Raw genomic sequence first — 22,058 nt, 5'->3', positions numbered from 1 at the left:
GCCTGGCGAGGCCCGCCAGGTCTCGGAACCTCGATTTCTTTCCGATTCTGGAAAATGGGGTCAGAACGGTGGTGCTGATGAGGAAACCGGGCCCCGCGGGTTTCCTGAGACCCCGGCGCCAGTGCAGGGAGGTGGTGGCCATGTTTCCCAGGTGCTTACTGTGCCGGGCCCTGCCCTCGGGCATCCTGGTGACCGGTGACAGCCCAGGCTGTGGCTGTGGCTGTGGCTGTGGCCCTGCCCTGGTCAGCGTGGCCGTCCGCAGTTGCTAAGTGTGGAGCTGGCATTGAGCCCTGCTCTGTGGGCTCCGAGGCTGGTGGGTTGGGGGAGGAAGCCTCGGCTCCAGGTGTGGGGTCCCGGGGTGTCTGAGGCCCTTCCTCCTGCAGCTCACGCCCGGAGTGGGCCGAGCCGGCGGGTCGGCGTCCAGGTCCCTGAGAGGCTCCAGGCAGCTCCTGCCCGGCTGGCGGCAGCCACAGCGGGGAGCGCCGCACCCTGTCATTACAAGGGAGGCTTTGAAGCAGCTGGCAGCCGGGCTGTTTGCCCACGTGGGAGGGTCCTTCCTGAGCCCCCCACTGACTCTCCCGTTCCCTTGCAGGCCCAGCCGTGAGGACGCTCGGGGCCAGCATGGCCGATCCCAGCGAAGGCCCCCGCGCGGGGCCTGGCGAGGTGGCCGATTCCCCCGGGGATGAGAGTGGCACCGCCGGTGGGGAGGCCTTCCCCCTCTCTTCGCTGGCCAACCTGTTCGAAGGGGAGGAGGGGTCCCCCTTGCCCTCACCGCCCGATGCTGTTCGCCCGGCCGCCGCTGCGGGCACAGGCGATGGGCGACCAAACCTGCGCATGAAGTTCCAGGGCGCCTTCCGCAAGGGGGTGCCCAACCCCATTGACCTGCTGGAGTCCACCCTGTACGAGTCCTCGGTGGTGCCCGGGCCCAAGAAAGCGCCCATGGATTCGCTCTTCGACTACGGCACCTACCGCCACCACCCCAGTGACAACAAGCGGTGGAGGAGGAAGGTCTTAGAGTGAGTATTGCTGGCTGCCCAGGCAGTGGTCTCCAGCTCTGTACTGAGTCCACCTGTCCATCCATCTATTCACCCACCCATCATCTACCCACCTGTCCGTCCATCCACCCACCCACCCACCTGTCCATCCACCCACCCACCCACCTGTCCATCCATTCATTTATCCTTCCATCCATTTATCCATCCATCCATCCATCCATCCACCCACCCATCCACCTGTCCATCCTTCCATATACTTGTCTGTTCATCCACCCACCTATCCATCCATCCCTTTATCCATCTATCCATCCATCCACCCACCCATCCATCCACCCATCTATCCATCCTCTACTCATTCATTCATCCAGCTACCTGTCTTTCCACCTGACCATCCACTTGTCCAATCCATCTGTCCATCATCATTCAAATATCTATGTACCCATCTATTTACCTGTCATCTATTTGTCCAGCCCTCCACTCACATCAACCTTCCATTCATCCACCACTTATTCATCCACCGATTCATTCCTTCACCTACCCACTGTTTCTATTCATCCAACCAGTCAGCTATCCATTAAACTATACTCATCATTCATTCATTCATTTCATTTCTAATTTTTCTCTTTCTCCCTCTCCCTCTTCCCATCCCTCCCTCCCTCCCTCTTCCTTCCTTCCTTCCTTCCTTCCTTCCTTCCTTCCTTCCTTCCTCCCTTCCTTCCTTCCTCCCTTCCTCCCTTCCTTCCTTTTACCAATTCATTCACCCACCTATCTGTCCATCCATTTGTTCATTCATTCATTTGCTTAATCACTGACTCATTCATATTTTTGTTCATTTTCTCATCCATCCATCCACCCACCTTCTCCTGCTGACACAACCCCAGCAGCCCCTCCTGGGTCTTCTCCAAGTGCCACCTCCTGGGCACCTCCTGGGGCTAGGGGAGAGGTCAAACGCTCAAGTATTAGCCCTTTCTCTCCATGAAGGAAGCCTGGCTGAAAGGAGAGGAGAGTGGAGAGAAGCCCTGGGTGGGGTTAACGCATGGCCATCCCAATGCTGCATTCTATGCCAGGCCTAGCGCCATCCCCCTCGCTGCAGCCCCCTGGCTCCAGCCCCCTCACTGCAGCCCCCTGGATCCAGCCCACCCATGCCTGTCTCGCCCCCCAAAGTGCCCCACACTTTGCGTCCCCTGACCCCGAAGGCCACCTCAGTGAGGTCTGGGGACGAGGGTGTTCTTTTCATTTCACAATTTGGCTCAAAGGTCAAAGTTCAGGGCAGATAGAAGGGGGCTGTGCAGGTGGCAGGAGGGGCAGTACCAGTCTGTGCCCCCTCAGGAGAACACCTCTTTCCCCTTCCCCTGCCCATGGCTGCTGGCCGTTGCCCACCGCCTGCCCGGCCTCCTCTGTCAGGGCACGGCCTGCTCCCCTCCTCCCTCCTCTTCTCCCTCCCGTCTCAGCCTGTCTTTCTGTCTGTGTGCACCGGGCTCACAGCAGGCGCTAAGTAGTAACAGTACCAGCTAACGTTTACTGTGTGGTGGGCCTTGGCGGAGGCACCTCCGTGCGGGGCCTCATTTGTCTCCACGGTTTCTTGAATGAGTGAGTGAGTGATGAGTGGTTGAATAGATGAATGAGTTGCTGCGTCTTCTAGCCTGGTTCCTCTTACTTTCTCACTGTCCTTGTCTCCGCCAGTCTCTGCCTGGCTTAGTAAGTGCTCAGTAAATGACAAGCGGAAGGGATGGATGGGTGGATGGATAGGCAGGCTTGTGTGTGTCGGTCTGGCTGTGTCTCCACCCAAAGCACAGGAGGAACTGGGTGGAGGACGTTGGATAAAACAGCTGTCTCCAGCTGCCCCTCCGCCCTCAGTCTGGCCTGTCCTAGGGCTCTGGCTGACCCCCCAGGGCTGGTGGGGTGGGCAGAGGACAAACCCTCCGATCACCCTGCCTTCCCCACTTCAGGAAGCAGCCGCAGAGCCCCAAGGCTCCTGCGCCCCAGCCGCCCCCCATCCTCAAAGTCTTCAACCGGCCCATCCTCTTCGACATCGTGTCCCGGGGCTCCACTGTCGACCTGGATGGGCTGCTCCCCTACTTGCTGACCCACAAGAAGCGCCTGACTGACGAGGAGTTCCGGGGTGAGCCACCAGGAGGGGGTGGCGGGCAGGCCAGCCGGAGATGGGGGAGGCACTGGGGGCTCCTTTCCCCTCAGCCTCTTCCCCGGGTCCGTGGGCTGCACTGGCTGGAATGAGCACTGGACAGGGAGTCTGGTCCTGTGTGTCTTTCACCAATTGCTTAACCTCTCTGGGCCTCCACTGTCTTTATTCGTTCATGATTCGGCCTTTACTGGAGGAAAGGGCAGTGCAGTAGGTCAGCAGATCCGCCTACCTGGGTGCAAATCCCCCTCCACCACTCGAGGGATGTGTGGCCTCCCTGAACCTCAGTGTCCTCGTTTGTAAACTGGGGAGTGAGAACGGCGTAGTCCTGGCCCTCAGCAGGGAGAATTGCTTCGTGCTGGCTCAGGCCGCTGGGGTTCTGGGGAGTCCTGCCCCCTGGGGTAGGCAGGGCATCAGGTCTGGTCCGCTTGTGCTCCTAGACTCTTCCCTCCTCCATCCCCCTCCCCCCCCTTCCCGCTTCCCTCCCCAGGCTGCAGACCCGTCTCCACTGCCCCAGGACTCCCCAGCCCCGAGAGCTTGCCCTCCAGCCTTCTCCAGGCTCCAGGCACCTCAGGGCCCAGCTCCCTTGCTGCCCGGCCTTCCCTGTAAACCCAGGAAGGGGGTCTGAGCCCCTCCTCCAGGTCAGCTACCTGCTATGTGTGTTTGTTTTCATAAACAAGACCCCCCAGTTGTTTAGGTCTCAGGCCCCACAAAACCTGGATCCGCCCCTGCATGACTTCCCAGCCAGAGGCCCATGAGGTCAACTGTGACCGCCCCCTCCCACCGCGGGTTTGACAACCTTTCCCTCCGGGCCCTGCTCCGGCAGCCGTGTGGGCAGTCACTTCGCCACCTGGTGGTCAAGTCTTGGAACTGCGTTTCTGGGAAGGCACTGTTCTTGGCATCTTATCCCAGGACCCAGGCTGGCAGCCCCCAACCCCAGGATCGCCCAGGTCTGGGGGTGTGGAAGCCCAAATCCAGGGCCTGGTTCCGTGCCCCACACTTTGGGTTACCTGTGGTTTGGAATTACCTGTGATGCCCAGCTCACCTGTCGTTGAATGTTTACTGCCTCATTGGTCACCTACCACGTGTAAGGTGCTGCGTTCAGCATGGGGTGAACAGTGATGAGCGAAGCAGACATGACTCTGTCCTCAAGTTGCTCACAGTCCTCCTGGGCGAGACCGACATTGATCAAACAATCACAGAAATAAACGCACAGTTACAAACTGTAATGTGTGTAAACTGGAGGATTTGACCTAGTCAGGAAAATCTGAGAGAGCTTCCTGGAGGAGGTGGCACTTGAGCCGCGTCTGAATGAGCTGCAGTTAACCAGGTGAAAAGAGGAGGAGGGACTAGGGAGAGAGTGCAGGGACAGCATGTGCAAAGGCCCTGTGGCTCACTGTGATCAAAATGACACTGGATGTGACCGCTCCAACTGCTATGTGGAAAATGGACCAAAGGAAATCAGAGCGGCTGGTAGAACCCAGGCAGGTGCCTTGGGCATGCGAGAGAGATGAGGGCTGGGCCAGGGTGGTGGCAGTAGAGATGGAGATCGGTGGAGGGGTTGGAGAAATGGGAGGTAAAATCAATAAGACCTGCTGGGGGGCGGGTAGGGAAGAAGGGAGGACAAGGACAGGAGTGATGCAAAGGGGACGCCACGCTCTGAGACGGGACCTGTGCAGACTGGGGTGGGTTTGGGGAGGGGACGGCGATGAGGTCGGCACGGAGAGTTGTGAATTGCCTGACAATTGGAAAACAAGTAGAAAACGGGCTGTGGCCACCTCGAGGTTAGAGCTGAGTGGGGTGTGTCTGGACACAATTCCCAGGGGCCTGGCCAGCAGGGAGCAGCCCCTCCCACTTACGAAGACGGGAAACTGGCATCCGTTATTCATTCAAGAAATAGATTCCTGGCGTGGACTCGGGGCTTGTCCCAGGACCTCACTCCTGGGGGCGCTGGGACAGGAATTCAGGCCTCCACAGTGAGTGCGAGAATGTGCCCAACAGGGCGAGGTTCCTGCAGCACCTCCCGCTGAACAGTGAAAACTGCAGCAGTGATATTTCCTGAGGGTTCCTACCTGCCGCCGGCTCCGCAGCAAACAGCTGTTAGCGCATCCGTTTCCCTGTGCGGCCTCGCGTTAGCTGGAGAGGAACCTGAAGGGGAGGAAAGTTTGCACAGAAATTGGGACCACGGTCCCTGGTTCCAGGGCGGGCACCCGATCGGGCCTGTCCGAGCCCCAGCGCGATTCGCAGGGCGTTCTCTTCACTGACTCATTCTTTTAAAGGTATAAATCAACTCGTAACCGTAAAAGTTCATACTCGGGAAGCAGATTGCACAGGGACATTAACGGTGTTAGTGGCAGGCTGTTAAGGACCCATTAGTACCAGAGACTGCCTTCGTGAGAGATTTGACAATGGAACCTCGCTACGGGGTTATGATTGCTGCACCTGTGGGCCCCTAGGTCCTCCTTCCCTCCCAAGGTCAGCCACGGCCTCTGCGGCGGCAGTCCGCGCTTTGGGGAGCCCTGCACCTCCCCTGCCCCCCCAGGGTTCTAGTGCAAGTGATTCATGGGAGAGAATTTGTGTTTAAGTAGGTGGGCAAAGGCTCCCTGCTGTGTCTGGCTTGGGAGGCTCCCAGCCTCTTTGGTTAAAGGCTCTGAGAAGTCCTGCAGTAAAGAGATCCGGCCGGCTTTGCTGAACCTGCATTCCCCCCTCTATTCGATTTGGAAGATTCCCTCCAGATCTGCTTTCTAAATACCAGTCTCTAAAGGCTGCAGCTTCCCACATTTTAAAGAATTCAGCCCCTCGAGTTTATGTGACCCCTCAGCTCCACGGGGAGCAGATAGGGAGCAGGGCCCTGTCCCCTGCTGCCCAGCAGTTGTGGGCCCTGGACCAGCCCCCTCATCCTGTACCTCTGTCCCCCAGAGCCTTCCACGGGGAAGACCTGCCTGCCCAAGGCCCTGCTGAACTTGAGCAACGGCCGCAACGACACCATCCCCCTGCTGCTGGACATCGCTGAGCGCACCGGCAACATGCGCGAGTTCGTTAACTCGCCCTTCCGGGACATCTACTACCGAGGTGGGCCCGGGGGGGGGGGGGGTGGCAGTGGGCACCAGCCTCACTTTTCTCACCTCCGAGAGCTTCGGCCTGGGCCCCACGTGCCGGCACGTGCCGAGAAACCTACTGATTGTTGAATGAATGAATGAATGAATGAATGAACTCTGATTTCCTGCATTTCAGAATCAAAGTTCTGAGGTGCACGGAGCCTAGTGATCCATGAGCTGGGAAATCCGGACCTAGGATGCTCTGGCTCCGGACACACTGAGGCTCTAGGGCAGTAGTGCTGTGAGCCAACAGCCCTAAGCGGCAACGGCGTCAGTCCCAGCTCCCGGGTCTAAATTCCGAGAGTCTGTGGCTCAGATGTGACCTTTCATTCCCGGGTAGGAGGGTTCCAGTTCCGTGGGTTTCGGACCCTGAGCCCAGGGCTCTGAGAGACCACGAGATGGTGTTTCCTCGGGCGGGAGCGGGGGGGAGGCCACTCCGCTCGTGAGTCTGGAAGTTTCCCTCGTCTGGGATCCTACAAGTCGGATGCCGTTTGAGCCTAAGATCCTGCTTGCACGAGATGCCACATCTGGGAACATCTGTCTGGAGGTCATTGCTGGCCTGAGCCCCCCCATTTCCACACTGTGCACCCCACCCCCTCCCAGACAGCTCTGGCCTCTGCTCTGCGGGAGCCGGAGCCGGAGCCGGAGCCGGGTGACCGTGCCCGTCCCTCTCCAGGCCAGACCGCCCTGCACATCGCCATCGAGCGCCGCTGCAAGCACTACGTGGAGCTCCTGGTGGCCCAGGGGGCCGACGTCCACGCCCAGGCGCGGGGCCGCTTCTTCCAGCCCAAGGACGAGGGCGGCTACTTCTACTTCGGTGAGGAGGCCCGGGGGGCTGGATGTACTCGGTGGTCCCCACAGCCCTGACCCCCCCTCCCCCATACCCAGGGCTCAGAGGGCCCCGTGCACGGCCCCGCGTTGGCCTGGTCGCTGAGGCCTTGCCTTGGAGGGAGGAGAGTCACCGCGCCTCAGCTTCCCCGTCTGCACAATGGGCTCGTGGGGGTGCAGCACCCGCACCTTTTCATGGGCACCTTAGTCCAGTGTTCGCTGGGACCAACGGTCAGGTTGTGGGGCCCAAGCTTCAGCCCCCCACGTCCCAGCTGGACCAGGGGGAGATTCTGTGTCTCACTCCTGCCACAGGCACGTGTTATGTGGGGTTCAGGGACAAGTGCCTCCCAGGCTCCAAATCACATGGCCACGCTCCAAACAGCCACACCCGTTTTCCCAGCACCACCCACAGAAGTGGGAGTCACCATAGGACACGTTCCCGCGGACTGTGGGTGCTGCGTCCAGGTCACGGCGCCTGTCCCCCAAATATCTGCAGGCGAAGCCTCCCCCTGGGCCCCTCACTGACCCGTCCCCGCCACCCCCCCCCCCCCCCCCCCCCCCCCGCACAGGTGAGCTGCCCCTGTCGCTGGCTGCCTGCACCAACCAGCCCCACATCGTCCACTACCTGACGGAGAACCCGCACAAGAAGGCGGACATGCGGCGGCAGGACTCCCGTGGCAACACGGTGCTGCACGCGCTGGTGGCCATCGCCGACAACACCCGGGAGAACACCAAGTTCGTCACCAAGATGTACGATCTCCTGCTGCTCAAGTGTGCGCGCCTCTTCCCCGACAGCAACCTGGAGGCCGTGCTCAACAACGACGGCCTCTCGCCCCTCATGATGGCCGCCAAGACGGGCAAGATCGGGGTGAGTGCAGGGCCGGGGGCGGGGGCACAGGTGGCCCACACACACCTCTTCTCCACACACACACACACACACACACACACACACACGGCAGGCGCTGCTGCTGGCATTCATTATGGTTAATTACCACCCCCCCCGCCCCCCCAGCATGCCAGCCCTGGTGTGCAGATGTCCCAGCTCAAGAGCCTGCTATGGCTCCCTATTGTCCAGCCAAGCGACTCAACTCCACCCAGAGCCTCTGGATGCTCACCCCCCACTCCTGCCAGCCAGGACCAGCCACTGAGAGAACCTGAGTCCCGGGTCTCCAGCGCTGCCGACCCCACCGCTGGGTCCTGGCTCGGCCAGAGCTGCTGCGAGGCCGTCCCTGCCCCTGGGCCTCCAGCGCAGGGCCTGGAGCAGGAGGCGGCTCGGCACTGCTGCCATTTGGGCTGAGTGGCCCTGGGGTGTGGGGCTGTCCTGGGCATGTAGGATGCGGAGCTGCATCCCTGGCCTTAGCCTACAGATGCCAGCAGCAGCCTCCACCGCTGTGACAGCACCGGTGTCTGCAGACATTGCCACACTGCGCCCGGGGACACTGCGCCCTGGAGAGGCAAACCTGGAGGTCTCAGCAGTCACGGGGGCTGGGCCCCAGGCCTGGCTCGGCCACGTTCCTCAGGCGTCTCCCCTCCCCTCTCTGCCTTCGTTTCCTCATCTGTACGTGGGGGTAGTAACAGTGCCTTGCGGTGGAGTGTTGTTCTGTCAGCCAGATGAGGGGATCCACTTTAAGCTTTTGGAACAGAGCCTGGGATGCGTAGTAAGAGCTCAATAAAGAGCCGGGCGGGTATTACTCTATTGAAAATATAGCAACTATTATACGGTGGCAGTTCACCGCAGAGCCCTGGGCTGAAATCCTGGCTCCGTCCCACTACACTGCAGGCCTCAGGCGACTCCCACCCTCTCTGTTCCTCAGTTTCCCTGTGTGAAAGCCAATGAGAGTAGGAGTGGTAACAGGAAGGGCTGGTATGGTAAGTATTGTAGAATTAACAGAGTAACAAGATTCATTAATTGCTGTTTTAATTATACAAAGATGACATTCACTGCAGTTCAGGTGGTTAAGGCTAGCCTGGGTTCAGTCTGGCTTCCGCTGGGCTGGTGTGGCCTCGGGACACCCTTCTCTTCTCCGAGTCTTCGTTTGCTCATCTGTAAGCCAAGAGAGTAAGGGTAAGAACTAGACAAGATGCTGTGAGGAAAGGGTCTGGCACACAGCGCGTGCTCGGTAAATACTTTCCCTCCCCATCCTGCTCTCTGGGGAGAGCCATCTGATGGGCTGTGCCCGGCCCGGGTCCTCCTGGGAGTGCCCCTCCTTGGGGCCCCTGACCCTTCCTTCTCCTGCTCAGATCTTTCAGCACATCATCCGCCGGGAGGTGACGGATGAGGACACCAGACACCTGTCCCGCAAGTTCAAGGACTGGGCCTACGGGCCCGTGTATTCCTCGCTCTACGACCTCTCCTCCCTGGACACGTGTGGGGAAGAGGCCTCGGTGCTGGAGATCCTGGTGTACAACAGCAAGATTGAGGTGGGCGCCAGGGCGGGGACAGAGGGGTGGCTGAGAGCAGGGAGGTGGCCTGGGGATGAAATCAGTGGGTCTGTGGGCTGAGTGCAAACAAAGGTGCCAACTCAGTGCCCAAAGTGACGCCTGGCACCGGGGCGGGGCTGAGGGGGCTGAGGGGGAGCTTCAGGGGCAGGCAGGCCTGGGCAGGATTCTGGCTCTGTAACTTGCATGCTGTGCCACCCAGGACAAGTGACTCAGCCTCTCTGAGGCTGAGGATAAAGACAGTGCATATCTCGTGGGGCTGCTGGGAAGACACCCTGAGTTAGCTTTAGAGCAGCCTGGCAGAGTAAACGTTATGTGCCAGCTGTTACCATTAGTAGATGTTATATGAAGTCTCGAAAGCTCTCTTTTCAGTTAGCAGTAGTTTGTGAACATCGTTCTGCACCATTAAATATTCTTGTGCGACATCATTGCTGCGTGTAAATGTACCCCATGCTAATGAACCATTCCTCCATGCTTGGTCATGTGGGTTTGTGTCTGCCTTTAACTATCAGGAAAAAAAATACTACAGTCGCATCTCTGTGGCTACGCTGTTGCACAGATCCGTGGTTATAAAGAGACTCAGTCATTGGAGGGACAGGGAGCTTACAACGGGGGCAGAGCGTGCTGCCTGGGTGCGGAAGGCCCCTCCCGCCCTGGCCGCCCAGCGTGGACAGGCCTTCTCTTGCCCGAGCTTACTTCTCCATCTTGAAATTACTGACTGACTTGATTCTTTTCTTTTCTTTTTTAAAAATATATTTTTTATTGATTTCAGAGAGGAAGGGAGAGGGAGAGGGAGATAGAAACATCAGTGGTGAGAGAATCATTGATTGGCTGCCTCCTGCACGCCCCCTACTGGGGATTAAGCCCGCAACCCGGTCATGTGCCCTGGACCGGAATCGAACCCGGGGCCCTTGAGGCCGATGCTCCATCCACTGAGCGAAGCCAGCCAGGGCGTGACTTGATGTTGATGGGATGGCGGGAGGTTTAGCGTATCTGGTGCCAACTCTGACCGCTAGTTTCTGCTTGGGGAGCGGTTTGGAGGACGACGGTGCAGGACTCGGTCATTGATGTCTGGCCTGGGTTCGTCACTGGGAAGCTGTGGTGAGGCAGGTATTTAGCGTCCTGGGCTGAATCTCCCAGTCTGGCTTCCTGAGTCAGAACCTGGAGGTGGAAGCCCAGGGGCTTGTATTTGGGCGAGCAGCGCGGTACCATCCCCAGCTGGGAGTTTGGGGACCGTGAGCACAGCTTTCCAGCGGGTTCTGAGCCTAGAATAGGCCTCACAGGCCAGGGGGGCAGACCGCGGTGCTGAGCCCAGGAGTTGGGGGCGGAGTCCCACTCCCCTCCTCCCTGAGGATCGCGGTCAGGAGGAGCAGTGCCGGGGGAGGTGGGAGTGTCGGTTGCCTGCCCAGCCCGGCCCTGACGCCCCGCCCGCAGAACCGCCACGAGATGCTGGCCGTGGAGCCCATCAACGAGCTGCTGCGGGACAAGTGGCGCAAGTTCGGGGCCGTCTCCTTCTACATTAACGTGGTCTCCTACCTGTGCGCCATGGTCATCTTCACGCTGACCGCCTACTACCAGCCGCTGGAGGGCACCGTGAGTGGACGTGCCGGGCGGGGCTGGGCACGGGGGCCCCCAGGGGTCCCCTGCGGGGGAACCAGAGGTGGCTGGGGAGCAGGGTGGAGGGGTGCCTCCCCGCTCCCAGCGGGGAGAGGAGGGAGGAGGCTCCCTGGGGTCCGATGTTGGGCCGTTGAGGGGACTTCTGGACCTGGGACTCGGTGTTGGAGGGGCTGCTGAGGACCTGCGTCCCCCACCCCCCAGCCGCCGTACCCTTACCGCACCACCGTGGACTACCTGAGGCTGGCCGGGGAGGTCATCACGCTCTTCACCGGGGTCCTGTTCTTTCTCACCAACGTGAGTGTGTGGCCCCAACCCACCGGCCCAGCCCGTCCTCCTCCTCCTCCCCTTCTTCCTTTCCTTCTTCCGCCCCCTTCTCTTCTTCCGCCCCCTTCTCCAGCCCTGTACTCCCCTCTGCTTGTCCCTCCTTTCCCAACAGGCCCATCGTCTTTTCTCTGCACAGCAGTCTGCCTCCCTCTATTCTCTTCCTTCTTCTGCCTCCCCTCCCCTCCCCTCCCCTCCCTCTGTGCTCCTGGGGCTCCACCCCTCACCTGCCTCCCCCTGCCTCCAGATCAAAGACTTGTTCATGAAGAAATGCCCTGGAGTGAATTCTCTCTTCATCGATGGTTCCTTCCAGCTGCTCTAGTGAGTGGAGGCCCCGGCTGGCAGCCCTGGGTCAGGAAGGTGGGGTTGGGCTGGGACATCTCCAGCTTGGGGTGTGGGGGTGTGACTCCTAATAGCAGTGAGTTCACCCAGCCTGGCCACCTGGAGCCCGAAGTCAGGACGAGGCCAATCGATGCTGAGCAGTAGGGTCTTCTGATTACAGCAAGATTGTTGTTGCCAGAGAGTTACCGCACACATGGGGATAGAAATGATCGAGCCCCTCCGGCTGGTGATGGTTGCGAATGCCTGGAGTGCCCTGCTGAGAGGGTTGGAGGCTGTGTCTGTGTTGGTGGGAGAGTGCGGTGGTGGGCTATTGATGTCTGCCTCGGGCACAGGCTGTCCTGCAGGTGGCTACGGCTTTCCTTTCCCTCAGAGCCAGAGAGCAGTGAAGTCCACGCAGCACAAAATCCCCACTGCACACCACGACGCTCTCTAGCTCAGCGGTTCTCAACCTTCCTAACGCCGCGACCCTTTAGTACAGTTCCCCATGTTGTGGTCACCCCCAATTTCATTGTTACAAATTGAACATAATTAAAGCATAGTGATTAATCACAAACACAATATGTAATTATATATGTGTTTTCCCATGGTCTTAGGCGACCCCTGTGAAAGGGTCGTTTGACCCCCAAAGGGGTTGCGACCCACAGGTTGAGAACCGCTGCTCTAGCGGTTCCAAAGGCATCACTTAGGGATCTTGCAGGGCTCAGGCCATTGCACACACAGTAATTGTCAATCCACCGAGCGTGCTGGGTAACGGAACCCACTGTGTGTCTTCTGGGTTTCTAGAGCGTACGGGGTGTCTTCACCCTGGAGGGCTTAGGGCCTGTCCCCCTCAGGGCCTCATTGCCCCTCCCCCGGCCCCTCCGTGGTCTCTGCTGCCTGCAGCTTCATCTACTCCGTGCTGGTGATTGTCTCGGCGGCCCTCTACCTGGCAGGGATCGAGGCGTACCTGGCGGTCATGGTCTTCGCCTTGGTCCTGGGCTGGATGAACGCCCTTTACTTCACGCGTGGGCTGAAGCTAACAGGGACTTACAGCATCATGATCCAGAAGGTACGGAGTGGGGGACCCTCGGAGCTGCGTGCCCTGGAGGGAGCCCCCACCCCAGGTACACGTCTCACATGCGCGGACAGTGCCATGGGCCTGATATGGGCACGCGGGGGCAGCAGGCAGGGCCTGGGCGTCGGGAGGGCCTGGGAGCGTTGGAAAGGGGATTTGGGATGGAGGCATTGGGAAAGCGAGAAGCCGTGTGGCTCACCTTTGCCTCCGTCATCCGCTGTGTCTGTAGATCCTCTTCAAAGACCTGTTCCGCTTCCTGCTGGTCTACTTGCTCTTCATGATCGGCTACGCGTCAGGTGAGCTCTGGGCGCCCAGGGGGCTGCGGGTGGCGTGATGTGTGGGGAAGATAAGCAGCGGGTGTGGCGTTCTCACTGGTGCCAGGCGCTGGGCTAAGTCCTTCCCCATCCCCGACTCTTAATTCTCCCGGCAAGTCTGTAAGATAACAAGCCTTCGCTTCTCCTTTCGCAGATGAGGAAACAGGCGGGGAACGGTTAAATAACCTGCCCAGGTTCGAAAGCTAGGAAACGGTGCAACTGGCATGTTAACTGTTATTGCAAAAGAAGCCACATAAAACGCAGGGCTTAAGACAGCCGCCATGCATTCATTGTTCGGGAGTCCAGCTCAGCTAGGGGGTGTGCTGGCCGGGACCCATCTGGCTAGTCTTCCAGGCCCTGTGTCCTGGGTGGGTTGGCTGGTCTGCCTGGTCTGGCCAGATGGCCTCAGTGGGGGCGACTTTGCTCTCCCCTGTGGTCACTCACCCTCCAGCCGGCTCGATGGGGCTGGGGCACAGGGTGGTCTATGGGGTCTCAGAACGTGAGCGGAAGTGTTCAGGTCACTTCCTGGCACGGCATCGCTTCTGCCTCCCTCTGTTGGCCAAAGCAAACTGAAGGCGGCCTCGGTTCAGAGGTGGGGAAATAGACTAGGCCTCGCCACAGAAGGAGCTGCAAGCCACACTGAAGGGGCGGGGCTACAGGGAGAGTGAGTTCTCATAGGTAATCTATCAGCCCAGGTCTATTTATTTATTTACTTATTATTGATTTCAGAAAGGAAGGGGGAGAGAGAGAGAAACATCAATGATGAGAGAATCATTGATCGGCTGCCTCCTGCATGCCCCCTCCTGGGGATCGAGCTCACCATACAGGCACGTGCCCTGACCGGGAATCGAACCCTGACCTCCTGGTTCATAGGTCGATGCTCAACCACTGAGCCACGCCGGTCAGGCAGCCCAGGTCCTTTTTAAAGCTCAATGCTGGCTCCCTCAAGCGTGGCTTCTCCGTGACGTCATGATGCCGCGGGACCTCGGTGGCACAGGCTGTGGGGGAAGGACCAGGAACGGGGAACGGACCAAGCCTGGCTGGTCCCTAGGGGGTGGGTGATCGCCCATTCGATGCTCAGCATCCAAACGCGAGTGGCCGACTCAGGCTTCGCCTGCCACACTCCACCTGAGGAGGCCGGTCGGGGGCCAGCCCTGGAGCAGGATCTGATGGTGGCGATATTTTAACCAGATGGTGGGTGATTCCGGGGAACCAGAACTGCAGCCTTAGCTGGGGAGAGAGGGACCGGCTAGAGCTGCCCCCTCCCGGTGATGGGACTTAGAAGAACTAGACAGAGTGTCAGGGGTTCCACAGTGGTTTGGGATTCGGGTCAAGCCCAGCCCTACTGCAGTCCTAACTATAGAAACTGAGGCAGAAGCTTCGTGGTTAAAGTGGCAGCTGAGTGGTCAGCTTGCTGCCAGGGCGTCTGCTGTGGGACACTAGCTCCCTGGTCTGCGATTGACCTGACACAAACGTGACGCGTGCTCTTGTTCCATGTTTGTGCCCGTGACAGACATGGCCAGTGGATCACAGAACGGTTTTTCTGATGAGTCCAGACAAGATTTCAGAATCTTTCTCAACACACATTTCAGCAGCCGCTACACAACTGTGGCGTTGGCAGGAGCTGTAATCCCAGGTGGAAGGCACTAGGCGTTCTGTGCCCACGGAGCGCAGGGGCTCCGTCCCGGGTGCTCCCTGCCCTGGGGGTCAGGGGCGGTTGTTGCTGCTCAGCTGTGTCGAGAAGGATCTGAAGCTGCGTCTGGGCTGAGCGCCACTGTCGGCTGAGGTGTCTGGAGGGGTGAGGGCCTTAGCGAGCGCGGCTTCTGGGCCGTCAGCACTGGCGCTGGTTTCGGCTCCTGCCCTTCCTCTGTGAGCAGAGAGAGCGTCTGCCCAGAGCTCGGGTCCCAGGCTCCCGGGACCTGCGGGAACGCTGGGCTGGAGCAGGGCTTCTCAGCCTCGGCACGTGTGGCTTTTGGGGCCACATGATTCTCCTGTGGGCTGTCCTCTGTGTGGGGTGTTTGTCAGCATCCCTGGCCTCTGCCGAGAGCACGCCAGCAGCACTCCCTCCGGCTGTGCACCCGAACATGGCTCAGGACACTGCAGATGCCCCGGGAGGTGGTCACCCTCTCAGGACACTGCAGATGCCCCGGGAGGTGGTCACCCTCTCAGGACACTGCAGATGCCCCGGGAGGTGGTCACCCTCTCAGGACACTGCAGATGCCCCGGGAGGTGGTCGCCCTCTCAGGACACTGCAGATGCCCCAGGGGGTGGGGGGTCACCCTCTCAGGACACTGCAGATGCCCCAGGGGGTGGGGGGTCACCCTCTCAGGACGCTGCAGATGCCCCGTGGGGTGGGGGGTCACCCTCTCAGGACGCTGCAGATGCCCCGGGGGGGTTGTCACCCCAGGTGGAGGCCCTCCTCCTCGCTGGCAGGAGTTCTGGGAAGAGCAGTGGCTTTGGATTCGGGAAGACCCCGGCCTGGCTGACCTGCTGGGTAGCCCTGGGCCGTGCTCTCCTGTGACCAAGCCTCAGTTTCCCCTCCATCTGATGGGGATGACTCTCCCCCTCTCAGCTGGCGTCTGACACTCAGCGAATGCCCCCCCGTCCCGCCCACAGCCCTGGTGTCCCTGCTCAACCCGTGCGCCAACATGAAGGAGTGCGGCGAGGACCACGCCAACTGCACGGCGCCCACGTACCCCTCGTGCCGCGACAGTGACACCTTCAGCACCTTCCTGCTGGACCTGTTCAAGCTGACCATCGGCATGGGCGACCTGGAGATGCTGAGCAGCACCAAGTACCCCGCCGTGTTCATCGTGCTGCTGGTCACCTACATCATCCTCACCTTCGTGCTGCTGCTCAACATGCTCATCGCCCTCATGGGGGAGACGGTGGGCCAGGTCTCCAAGGAGAGCAAGCACATCTGGAAGCTGCAGGTGAGCGGCTCCTCCGCCCCCGGCCCTCCTTCCGAGCGGGGCCTCGGACCCACCACCTCCTCAGCCTTCCGCTCCTGCCTCCACCTCCCTGTCTGTAGAATGGGCATCCCAGGCTGCGCCTGCTTCCCAGAGCTGCCCACTGTGTTGCCAGCGGCTTCCTGCCTGACCGCCAGCAGTGGTCTCCCCACCTTGGGGTCCAGTTCCCAGGACAGTGGCCTCTGAGCACCGAGAGGCTCTGGCACAGGGAGTGCTCAGGGAGCCGGGCCTTGCAGCAGGGTCCGCGCCGAGGCCAGGGGCCAGCTTCCAGCCCCGCCACCCCGGGGTGCCGTCGTGTGGAAGGCAGTGCGGACAGGGCCTCACTGGCCCGGGTGCGATCCTAGGCACCGTTCCCGAATCTGGTTTTCACAGTCAGGGCTTTCCGAGGCCCAGGCACGCGCACTGCATCTCCCTGATCGGTGAGGAAAGAACCCCAAGGTCACCCTCTCACGCCGGCCTCAGGGCAACATCCAGATCTGCTCTGAGTCCTTACCCACACGGCCTCAGCTTCCCCCCCGCCCGGGTGCGACTCATCAGATGCAAACCGGCAGCCTGTGGACTGGATTTGACCAGCAAAGATTTATTTTTTTCTTTATATCATTAAAAAAAAAATTAATGCAGAATTTTAAAGTTAAGAGATTTCACATTAAAATCCAGGCTGTGGCCTTTCTTGGCGAGGTGGGCCCACATCCCTGCCTGGCCACCCCCTGTACGTGGGCTGTGCTCTCTGGTTTGCCCCAGGCCCCACCCCTCCCTAGTGTTCCCCCGCACTGAGCGGCGGCTGCTGTGCTGAGCCCTGGGCTGCGGCCTTTCTGCCTCTGATGCTGCCTCACCCATTTATTCTGCTGGGTCAGGGGGATTCAAGTTTGTAACCGTTTCCAGGGTCAGTGGGAGCTGGGAAACCTACTTCTCTGCCCACCCGCCTGCCGTCATTTCTGCCATCAGGGCAGTGGGCGGGCGGGCGAGGCTCACCCCCGGCCTGTGCTCCCCCCTTCCAGTGGGCCACCACCATCCTGGACATCGAGCGCTCGTTCCCCGTGTTCCTGAGGAAGGCCTTCCGCTCCGGCGAGATGGTGACCGTGGGCAAGAGCTCGGACGGCACCCCGGACCGCAGGTGGTGCTTCAGGTGAGCGCGGACGGGGCAGGACCCTCCGGCGAGATCGGGCCTCCTTGCGTCTTCCACCCGTGGCGGCTCCTCGAGCCACAGGCCACGATGGCCCTGACCGAAGTTCTGTTCTGCTGGCTGAGGCTGGGCGAGGGGTTCACTTCTCAGCCTTGGTTTCCTCATCTGTGAAATGGGGACAATGCTAATCCCACCCCCGGGCCAGCCGTGCGATCGGATGGGTTACGCAGGAGACAGCACCTGCCTGTGCACGGGACTCCCGCACGCAGCGGCGTTGCGGCTCCTCTGTCCCTTGTCGGGGAGCAGAGGCCGGAGGCGGTGTCCGTCGGGGCTCCGTCCCTGCTGATAAGCGCGCGGGGCCTCGCTGAGCAGGAGAGGTGACTCAGCAGCTTCCAGGGCTGGCGACGTTCCCCAGGGGCCCGGCCGACGCCGGCTTCTTAGGGTCGTTCTTCGTACAGTGAGTGCCGCCTGGACTGCAGTCATGTTTGGGTCAGGCAGTGTCCGTGTCCTCCTCTGGGAAGTGGCCGTGGTAATAGCACCGGCTCATAGGCCAGTCGGTCTGTCCTGTTCCGTTTGAACCCCAAAGTCAAATCCCGACAAATTTGTCAGCCTTGTGACCTTGGACAGTGTAACAAGCCTCAGTTTCCTTGTCCGTAAACTGGGAACAGTGACTGTATCTTCCTTGCTCGGTCCTAACACATAGCACTTGCTCGAGAAATGGGGGTTGAGTAAAAATAACAAAAATAAGTTTAAAAAGGAAAAATTACGTTGAGCCAATTTGGGCGTAAGAGGCTGTAACCTGACTCTCCATGGGTGTCCCCAAACTAAGGGGGGCGTTTTAAGAAGGAAGGGGTCCACCTGCAGACGTGAGGCTCAGCCTGTGGTACATCCATGCAACGGAGCGTTACTCAGCCACGAAAAGGAACGAAGTCCTGACACGCACTACCACGTGAACGAGCCTCAAAAACATCACGCTAAGTGAAAGCAGCTGGGCCCAGAAGCCATGCACTCTGTGTCCCACTTACACGCAATGTCCAGGGCATGTAGTTCACGGAGCGGAAAGTAGAAGAGAGGCAACCGCAGGCTGGCGGAGGGGGGATGGGGCACCTCATTTCTGTTTGGGGTGATAAGACAGTTTGGGGATTAGAGAGGTGATGGTTGCACAACCTTGGGCATTTCTTTAATGCACTGAATTGTTTACTTAAAAATGGTTGGAATAAACATGAGGAGGAGGGTGCGCTGGGAGGCCGCCGGGGGGTGGGGGCTCCCCCTGACCTTTCCCTGCTGTGGCCCCGCAGGGTGGACGAGGTGAACTGGTCTCACTGGAACCAGAACTTGGGCATCATTAACGAGGACCCGGGCAAGAACGAGAGCTACCAGTACTACGGCTTCTCCCACACCATGGGCCGCCTCCGGAGGGGTGAGCGAAAGGACGGGGGGTGCAGAGGGGCAGCCCTGGGCCAGTCCCATCACTAATCGGCTTGGAGCGATCCTGTCCTCTCTGAGACTCGGTGTTCCCGTCTGTGGAATGGGCGGGTTGGATGAGCTGCCCGCTGAGGGCCTTTGCTGCCGTGCATGCCTGGGGCCCCCCTTCCACACACTAAGTGCCTGAGACGCGGGAGGACGGGGCGCTCAGGTTCTCGCCTGAATTCATTTGCTCCTGGGCAAGCACCTTGACCTCTCTGAGCCCAGTCTCCACCTCTGTGAAATGGGGACGATGAGACCTTCCCGCTTAGGTCACTGTGGAGAGCCTGGTACACAGTAGGCGCTCCATAGGTGCACGTGCACTCCCCACCAACTCTCACTTCCCTGTGCTCACTCCAGATCGCTGGTCCTCCGTGGTGCCGCGCGTGGTGGAACTGAACAAAAACTCGAACCCAGACGAGGTGGTGGTGCCTCTGGACCACATGGGGAACCCCAGCTGCGACGGCCACCAGCAGAGCTACCCCCCCAAATGGAGGACTGATGACGCCCCCCTCTAGGGGCTGCAGGCAGGGGCATGGTCTCCGGCCTGCAGCCACCCCCTTCCCCTCCACCCACCATTTCCAGTCCACCTGCATTTCCGCCACATGTCCTGTTGACCCAGAGGTGAGGGCCAGGCAGACGCCAGGTTGGCCCTAGGACCCTCTGGCCCCAGGCTCCTGCCCCAGTTCCCCACCCCTCCACTCTCCACACCCAGGCACAGGGCTCCTGGCCACCTGTCTCACTCCCATGGAGTCACATAAGCCAAAGCCTGGCCTCCCCCCCACAGGGGCTCCCCAGTCCCTCCATTATTTATTTGTTCTGCTCTCAGGAAAACAGCATGACACCCCCCACCCCCGCCCCCCAATGGAACCTGGCAGAGGCCTCAGGACCCTGTTCCAAGTCCCAGGTGCACCGCGGGCCCAGCACCCACCCCATCCTGCGTCCTGGGCTGCACACAGCACCGGGAGCTGCAGTGAGGGGCCTTGCGGGGGCGGGGGGGGGGGGGGGGGGCCGCGCCTCCTGTGCATCTGTAGAGGGGCTGGGGTTTGCTGGTGCTCAATAAAGGTTCGTTCACTGATGGTGGAGGTGGTGGGGCGATGGGGGTGGTGACAGGAGGGAGGTGGGAGCGCTAAGAAATGCCTGTGAGTGGGGGAGGTGGGGCCGAGGCAGTTGCAGTGGCCCAGGTGGTGGTTAGGGTGAAGGTTGGGGCCGGACAGGAGGTGGTGGTGGTGGCCTGAGAGATGGGTGATTGGAGTGGTGATGGGGAAGGTAGAGAAGGGAATGGAGGAGAGAAATGGTGTGTGTGTTGGGGGGAGCTGTGTTGATGGGAGAATAGTGCTGCTTGGGAAGTAGTGAGTATTGGGGTTTCGTTTATGGGAAGGGTAATGCTCACCAGAGGACAGAGGTCACGCTGTGCTGGGGGCGGGGTGGGGGGAAGGAGAGCTGCAGGGAGGGCGGAGTGGAGGCGGAGGTGACAGCTCTGGCCAGGTGAGCCCTCAGTGTCAGAGGCAGGAGAGGATGCGGTGGCCTCAGGGAGGCCGTCAGAGGCGGCACTGGTGAGAGTGCTTGGGGCCTGGGGAGGGATGGGCCCTGCCTCTCTCAGGGGCCCCATCCCAGCAGGGCTGTGCACGTGAGTGGAGCTGAAGGCGGACCCGTTCCTCTGCCAAGGGCAGCCGTTCACCTGGGGTCACTCACCCTGCTCCTCAGGCCCCGGCCTGGGCAGCGCCAGCCTCCTGCGCCAGAGGCTTCCCCAGCACCCGTCCTGCCTCGTTCCAGGCATCAGACCCGGTTCAGCCACATCCAGAGGAGGAAGGACAGGTGGCCTGTGTCTCCTTTCATGAGGGAGGAAACTCCCCCCCGGGCCCCCAGCCGACCCCCTCCTGTGTCGTTAGCCAGGTTTGTGTCACGTGTCCCACGCTCCAGCCGGCCAGCGGGCCGGGAGCAGCAGGCGGCCTAAGAAGCCCGGGAAGTAGGGAGAAGGTAGTTCCCCCAGCAGGTGGTTCTATGGGAAAGGAGAGTGGAAGAGTCCACGTTTACCTAGGCAACCAGTAGCGTTTGCTACAGTTGCCCACCCTACATTCCAGCTGTCCAGTGGGGAGGGACCATATGGTCACCAAGAATGGCCGTGGGTCCTTCTGGGAGGGTATGGGATGGGCCTGCCCACAGATCAAAACACCCTCTCAGCTCAAAGGGACTCTCAGCTTACTGAGGCATATGCTCCATTCTTTCATTAAAGAAAAATTGTAGGCTGTGAATTTTCCTCTGAGTACGTTTTTATCTGAACTCATAGAAACTTTCTGTGCTGGCCGTTTAGCTCCATTGGTTAGAGTGTCGTCCCATATGCCAAGGTTGTGGGTATATCCCCAGTCAGGGCATCCAATACAAGAGTCAACCAATGATGCATAAATAAGAGGAACTACAAATAGAAGCTTCTCTCTCTCCCTTTCTCTCTCTATCCATCAATAAACAATTTTAAACATGGAGTAACTTTTCCAACTGTGATTTCCTAACTATTTGATGGTTTGGGTGCTGATTCTTTATAACTCAACAGCTGATTAGGGACAATTTAAAATGTTTTCAACTCGTCCAGGAAGATCTTAGCGATGACCTTTCGCTGTGTCCTTCAGTGTGGAACACGTGCTGGTGGCGTGCCGCCATGTTCTCGGGCCACGTTGGCTACAGGATCCCTTAGGGCAAAACATATGCCCCACGCCCTGGCTGGTTTGGCTCAATGGATAGGGCGCCGGCCTGCAGACTGAAGGGTCCTGGGTTCGATTCTGGTCAAGGGCACATGCTCGGGTTGCAGGCTCAACCCCCACTAGAGAGTGTGCAGGGGGCAGCCGAGCAATGATTCTCTCTCATCAGTGATGTTTCTATCTCTCTCCCTTTCTGAAATCAATAAAAATTATATACTAGTACCCCGGTGCACAAAAATTTGTGCACTCGGGGGGGTCCCTCAGTTATTAAACATTTATCAGCACAACACTGACCACATTGGTGGTAGTGGTGGTCTTGTCAGAATGTGTTATATTATGCAGATGAAAATCTATTTAAACAGATTTGATGTAGATATTTTCAAAGACGGAAGAATTGTCCCTGTCAACTATTTTAGTTGATTCATATCTTCACTAATTGTCATCATTGCAAAGTTTTCAGTCCCCATATGGGTTGCTGGATATAATAGGTCATGCACTGTCCCTGTCCTTTGTAGCTTTTGTTACCTTAAGGACTCTAGTTTTCCATTTATATGTTTAAGTACCAACCTTACCGGCTTAAAAATGTAAGTTTTTAACACTGCTCTCTCTGTTCTGTATCCTTCCGATGAAAAGTGGAGTTGGGTTGCAGCACAGGAGA

The 22,058-nt window shown here is 59.4% G+C and overlaps 1 protein-coding gene across 2 annotated transcripts in view; it reads left to right on the top strand.

Moving 5' to 3' along the window:
* TRPV4 (transient receptor potential cation channel subfamily V member 4) overlaps positions 1-19,782 on the top strand; it is a 35,802-nt gene extending 16,020 nt beyond the window's left edge. For both annotated transcript variants that reach the window (XM_070399751.1, XM_070399750.1), the window contains exons 2-16: positions 593-1,016; positions 2,945-3,117; positions 6,055-6,207; positions 6,910-7,050; positions 7,631-7,929; positions 9,303-9,482; positions 10,935-11,093; positions 11,319-11,411; positions 11,686-11,759; positions 12,663-12,828; positions 13,064-13,130; positions 15,765-16,081; positions 17,116-17,243; positions 18,539-18,660; positions 19,065-19,782. In XM_070399751.1, the coding sequence (XP_070255852.1) occupies positions 622-1,016; positions 2,945-3,117; positions 6,055-6,207; positions 6,910-7,050; positions 7,631-7,929; positions 9,303-9,482; positions 10,935-11,093; positions 11,319-11,411; positions 11,686-11,759; positions 12,663-12,828; positions 13,064-13,130; positions 15,765-16,081; positions 17,116-17,243; positions 18,539-18,660; positions 19,065-19,222 (2,625 nt within the window). In that variant the 5' untranslated portion in view covers positions 593-621 and the 3' untranslated portion in view covers positions 19,223-19,782. The remainder of the gene's footprint in view (positions 1-592; positions 1,017-2,944; positions 3,118-6,054; positions 6,208-6,909; positions 7,051-7,630; positions 7,930-9,302; positions 9,483-10,934; positions 11,094-11,318; positions 11,412-11,685; positions 11,760-12,662; positions 12,829-13,063; positions 13,131-15,764; positions 16,082-17,115; positions 17,244-18,538; positions 18,661-19,064) is intronic.
* Positions 19,783-22,058: the final 2,276 nt, after the last annotated feature.

Source organism: Myotis yumanensis, unplaced genomic scaffold (genome assembly GCF_028538775.1).
Source record: "Myotis yumanensis isolate MYYU_CA2020_CCGP unplaced genomic scaffold, mMyoYum1.0.hap1 SCAF_19, whole genome shotgun sequence".
Taxonomy (NCBI): domain Eukaryota; kingdom Metazoa; phylum Chordata; class Mammalia; order Chiroptera; family Vespertilionidae; genus Myotis; species Myotis yumanensis.
This window is presented reverse-complemented; position numbering and strand designations above follow the sequence as displayed.